At 29.6% G+C, this 6,334-nt stretch overlaps 1 protein-coding gene across 1 annotated transcript in view; it reads left to right on the top strand.

Annotated features, from left to right (window-relative positions):
• Positions 1-6,334, top strand: part of LOC106476860 — a gene marked incomplete at its 3' end in the record, with an annotated part of 10,358 nt that overhangs the window by 2,635 nt on the left and 1,389 nt on the right. Inside the window, exon 2 of the mRNA XM_022380603.1 lies at positions 2,809-2,939. Coding sequence (XP_022236311.1) covers positions 2,809-2,939 — 131 coding nt within the window. The remainder of the gene's footprint in view (positions 1-2,808; positions 2,940-6,334) is intronic.

The raw sequence follows: 6,334 nt of genomic DNA, 5'->3' as shown, positions 1-6,334 counted from the left end.
AGTAATGTTAAGAAACAACTTATACTCACATGTTTGTTACTAATCACTTGACACTTGATTCTTAACATTACATAACTATTAGTAACAAACATGTGAGTATAAGTTGAGTTATGTAATGTTAAGAATCAAGTGATTAGTAACAAACATGAGTATAAGTTGAGTTATATAAAGTTAAGAATTTTGCAAGGTCGTGGAATTGTTTGATCAGTAATGAAGAAGTTTTCTTTTATCGTGTATTTTCTATTTTGGATCCACGACCAGAGTTGGGTAATAAATCAACATAATCAGTTACTTATGAGAATCAATTGTGTTGATTAATTTAAATAATGATTAGATTGATTAATGTCTCAAAATAATCAACTAATCAAATTTGTGGTTTTTATTACTGTAATTATTCAAGTAATCAAAATATTATAGTCATTATATCTTATTATTCAAGTTTGTTTAACTTAATCAATTAAGGTCATAATAACAAAAATCAATGTTTCTGATAATATCTATTTTCAGTTATTTGAAATATTGAAGCCTCAACTGTAAATAATCAGTAAGTTGAGTGTAATCCATCAATGAGCAAGACAATCTATAAGTTTGAGTATGAATTATTCCACATTTAATAACCCTCTGTGAACAGCATCTGTCCATTGTACTACACCTGATTCTGTGAAGCTATACATAAGATGTTTACAATAACACTGAATGTACTATATACCTTCTCATGAAATTTGGCAAACTATCAATAAATATTAAAATACAAAAAATCAGATTTTCAAATTTGTCTACTAAATATTTATCTCTAATTTATTAAGCCTTTACTGAATTGAGTGAAATGTGATTTGTATGATAAGAATAAAAATACTTATGTTAATCTTATTTCATCAGCACAACCTCCTAGACCATCCTAAATGGATACCAAAAGCTGTTTTTTTTCATTACCAGTAACTGTAGCTATATGATCTGTGTATAGTGATATAAAAATTATTCATTTTTGATTTTCCTTTGAAAGAATCATTTCTTGACAGATCTTCATATATATCTGCTTGTTTTTAATTTTATTAGTTTACACTACCCTGTCTTGTAAAGTTTTTTACTTAATTTTTTCATTTACTTTTTGTTATCTAACTTAGTAAGTTTATAATGATTATATTTGTTACTTTTGTTTAGCAATTAGTCTTAGTTGTATTTTCTCCTATACCATTTGCTTAGGCTTACTATAGTCTTTGTTATTTTAGGATTACCTGTAATTCATCTTACTGGTATATCATTCATTTTTTTACCTATATATCATGACTCATACATACGTTATTTTCCTACACAATTTGTTACTTTTATATAACCACATCTATTTCATTTTTCTTATTAATCTTTTATTCTTCTTCTTCACATGGTTTGTGTGGAACCCTTGAGCTGGGGTCAACACAAACTTCTCCCAGTGCTGTACATATATATTTTTCGGTTTTATTTTTATTTTAATGCTTAGTGATATCCTTTGTTCTTTACTGTTTGATTAGACTTAACAAGTGTTTGTTCTTTTCAGTTTACCTGTAGTTCTACTTCTGGGCTAATTGATAATTAGGTTAAATATCTTGTTTGATTAGGCTTAATTAGTGTTTGTTATTTTCGGTTTACCGTGATTTTATTTACGGGTTAATCTATAATTAGGTTAAATATCTTTTCTTCAACACATAACATTATGTTTAATTCACAAGAAAATTTCTTACCATTTCCTCTATGTCAACTATTTCATTTTCATCTTTTTTATAGCGGTATGTATGTCTGCAGATTTACAATGCTAGAAACCGGAGGTTGATACCTGTGGTGTGCAGAGCACAGATATTCCATTGTGTAGCTTTGTGCTTACTTCAAACAAACAAACAAATCTTACCATTAATATTGTTTGTGAGGGCCCCTTGGGGCTGGAGTCTACCCTGCCTGCTCCCACTATTGTTTGTTTTCTTCCTATAATGGCTGAATCCATTTTCAAACAACCTAGATTATGTCAGTTTTCCTTAACCTTATCATGAATGTCTTTCATGTCTTTTTTTTTTGAGAGGTCTTATCCCCTTCCCACCCAAGCACTTCCCAGTTCAAGGTGCTTTAGTTTGACTAATCCTGTTTTGTTTAGACTTCTTGACAATGATGGGTTATATCACTCACCAAGGGGACACTCCTTTTTTGTTCCTTTTGAGGTAAACAATGGATTTAAATTTTTTGTACCCAAGTATTTGACATAGGTTTTCTGGAGGGTCGTGTTCCAGGTGCTTTGTTCATATTGCCAATTGACTTTCCAGTCCCAACACACTTTCTCCCAAGGAGTGACCTCTCGATCCTTCTACTTTTTGGTGGCTCTGCTTCCTGTGGGGTACTCCTTCATGTGAAAGTTTTGAATCTTTTATCACTTCCCAGTTAATTATCTATTGTTCTTGGTTCATCATCCACTTGCCCTGTCTGTCATTCAGTTCAGACAAGTATACATTAGATTTTTTCTCATATAATCAGTTTTCTTCCCTAAATTTTTGTGCATCCACGTCGCTCTGTTTGGGGTCTTTCTGATTGATCTTTCCTGGCCATCACTACCTTGGTTTTCTCAGCTGTTTCTCACAAAACGTCCTCCACAACCCACCAGGATACTAAAAAGACTTAAAACATTTTACACACATTGACCTGAAGATGAAAGATGTAAGGCTTTCAAAACATTGTTTTTTATGCTTATGTTTTTTTACAATAGGCAGTTGCTGTCCATTTCAACTTACTCATCAAATTTTCATGCACATTGTCATTTCTTTGAAATTCATTTATATTTCTGCTTAGTTCATACCCTGGAAGAAGATGTACCACAGGCTGAAGACCAACAGTGATGCAGGGGTAAAAATCCAAATCAAAACTATCTGTGAAAATTATGACATGAATTCTGTGAAGTATTGCATTATAGGACTGATCAGGTAAGTGATAGCTAATAAGTACATTGCTGTTATAATTTTGAAATTATTTGATAAGTGACTATGTAGACAGGTGATTGGATATTAAATTTTTGTGGTGATCTGAATAATGTTTGGATGTTTTAAGGACAAAGTTGGTCTGTTTGACAAACTAAATATGCTATAACTGATTTTATTACATGTATCTCCATCAGATTTGGTAAGCAGTCAGTAATCATTACAATTTGTTGTATACAGTCAGAATAGTTTAAATAAAGTATTGCTTATAAAAAATTTCTGTCGTTTTCAAAGATATTAATGAGTCAACCTGAGTGCAAGGTGATTTTCGTGCAAAAAATGAAATAGTTCTTTTCATCTTCAGGTTTTCAGTATCTCTGGAACATCGTAAATGAATATCAAAAGTTGTTTTATATCCTAACATGAACTGTGGGGATATCATCAATGTACAGTGAAATGAATAGTGGAAAAATCTGAAATAAAATGAATAATGTTAGTCTTTCACTCTGCACTGACTATATTTTTGATAAAAAAGTTACAAATTACTTAAAACATATAACTGTTAACCATTTTAATATGTTTTCTTTTACATTTTTGGTTTTATTGTATATATTGTACCATTGGAACAGTAATCCTTGTGTAAAAAACAATAAATTACAGCAGGAGCCCATTAAATGTTTCTGGTACAGCTAACATGATCTATTGTCATATTTCACACCAGTGCTTGAGTTGGTGTAATTTTAGATATTCTGTTTTATTGAAGTTTTGTTAGGCTAAGCTGATAAATTTATAATTTTTACATTTTAGCTATTTTTATTATAAAATATAGAATGATAAATACAAAATGGACATTTAAAAAACGACAAGGAGTTGTTTTTTAAATGTCCATTTTGTATTTATTATTCTATATTTTAACACTGAGTACTAGAAAGACAAGAATTTCTAGTACTCAGTGTTAAAATATAGAATAATAAATACAAAATGGACATTTATAAAAAGAAGACAAGGATTTCTAGTACTCAGTGTTAAAATATAGAATAATAAATACAAAATGGACATTTATAAAAAGAAGACAAGGATTTCTAGTACTCAGTGTTAAAATATAGAATAATAAATACAAAATGGACATTTATAAAAAGAAGACAAGGATTTCTAGTACTCAGTGTTAAAATATAGAATAATAAATACAAAATGGACATTTAAAAACAACGACAAGAATTTCTAGTACTCTGTTAAAATATAGAATAATAAATATAAAATGGACATTTAAAAACAACGACAAGAATTTCTAGTACTCAGTTTATATTCAAGCGTTTGCAATAAAGTAAAATATTTGATTCTATTTCCTAAGATTTAGGTGTCTAAAAATATATGTAACTTTCAGATATAGAACATAGAAAATACAAGGCACTCTAATAGACTGTCCTAAATCTACTATAATTTATTCAGGTTTTTAAGTTAAGTAAGTTGTAAGTAGGTTACTAAAATCCTTTTAGCTGTTCAGAGCAGTAAAACTGGTCAACTAACAAGACATCTCTATCAAGTGAAATCTAATTTCACAAAGGTGGTTGTAAGCTTGATACAGAGGAGTACTTGCTCTTTTCCATTGGTCAAAATTTTATTAATAGGTCATGAAAAGTTGATTAGCAAACAATCTTGCAAGTTGGAGGAGTGGGTTTAACAAATAAGGAAGGTAGGAGGTTTTAGTTTTTTCTTGTAATTATGTACAGTTTGAATTTTAAGTGGTTGGAGGAGTGGGTTTAACAGATAAGAAAGGTAGGAGGTTTTAGTTTTTTTCTTGTAGTTATGTATAGTTTGAATTTTAAGTGGTTGGAGGAGTGGGTTTAACAAATAAGGAAGGTAGGAGGTTTTAGTTTTTTCTTGTAGTTATGTATAGTTTGAAGTTTAAGTGGTTGGAGGAGTGGGTTTAACAAATAAGGATGGTAGGAAGTTATAGTTTTTTCTTGTAGTAATGTATAGTTTGAATTTTAAGTGGTTGGAGGAGTGGGTTTAACAAATAAGGAAGGTAGGAGGTTTTAGTTTTTTTCTTGTAATTATGTATAGTTTGAATTTTAAGTGGTTGGAGGAGTGGGTTTAACAAATAAGGATAGTAGGAAGTTATAGTTTTTTTCCTGTAATTATGTATAGTTTGAATTTTAAGTGGTTGTAGGAGTGGGTTTAACAAATAAGGAAGGTAGTAGGTATTAGTTTTCCTTGTAATGCTAAAACCTCCTACCTTCCTTATTTGTTAAACCCACTCCTCCAACCACTTAAAATTCAAACTATACATTTTTTTCCTGTAATTATGTATAGTTTGAATTTTAAGTGGTTGGAGGAGTGGGTCCTTATGTGGGTTTAAAATAATAAGGAAGGTAGGGGGTTTTAGATTTTTTTAAGTTTAAAAAATAGGCAAAAAACAAGGTCACAAGTAAGTGATATATTTCTTGTTTTTCAGGTATATTCTTTATTTATTATTATAACATTAACTAAAATGTAAAAATTAGAAACTTATTAGATTAGAAAATTAAAAATAATAATGCTAAAAATTCTTCACAAGGTATATTCACAAGCAGCTTGTTTGTTACATAATTTGACATGTTAATGTGAGCTACACGTTCAAGTTATTTACATGTGTGGCAGGATTATTAGTTAGGTACAGATCAAGGAGAAGTATTGATTACAGATTAAAACATTATCTAAATGTTTTATTGTATCAATGATGGATATCAATTGACTGTGGATTGAAACATTTTCTAAATATTTTACTATACTGATAAAAGATGAGAACATTTTAAAAATGTTTTATTATATTGATACAGATTAAAACATTTTCTAAACATTATTTATTAGTTCAAGAATCTGACTACATGATAATTTTTCCTGATTACCAAATGAAATAGAAATAGTACAGTTTTTCAGGCTGATGGTCAGAGGGTTATCTGTAAATCCACAAGTTAATATAACCATTGAGCTGATAGTTAGGAAATTATCTAAATCCATATGTTAATATAATCATTGAGCTGATAGTTAGGAAATTATCTAAATCCATATGTTAATATAATCATTGAGCTGATAGTTATAGAGTTATCTGTAAATCTATGAGTTTAGATAGTCATTGAGCTGATAGTTATAGAGTTATCTGTAAATCTATGAGTTTAGGTAGCCATTGAGCTGATAGTTATAGAGTTATCTGTAAATCTATGAGTTTAGGTAGTCATTGAGTTGGTAGTTATAGAGTTATCTGTAAATCTATGAGTTTAGGTAGCCATTGAGCTGATAGTTATAGAGTTATCTGTAAATCTATGAGTTTAGGTAGTCATTGAGTTGGTAGTTATAGAGTTATCTGTAATCTATGAGTTTAGGTAGTCATTGAGCTGATAGTTATAGAGTTATCTGTAAAT

The sequence above is a fragment of the Limulus polyphemus genome, unplaced genomic scaffold, assembly GCF_000517525.1.
Source record: "Limulus polyphemus unplaced genomic scaffold, Limulus_polyphemus-2.1.2 Scaffold11869, whole genome shotgun sequence".
Lineage (NCBI taxonomy): Eukaryota > Metazoa > Arthropoda > Merostomata > Xiphosura > Limulidae > Limulus > Limulus polyphemus.
Note: the sequence above shows the minus strand (reverse complement) of the source record. Positions and strands in the feature narration are given on the sequence as shown.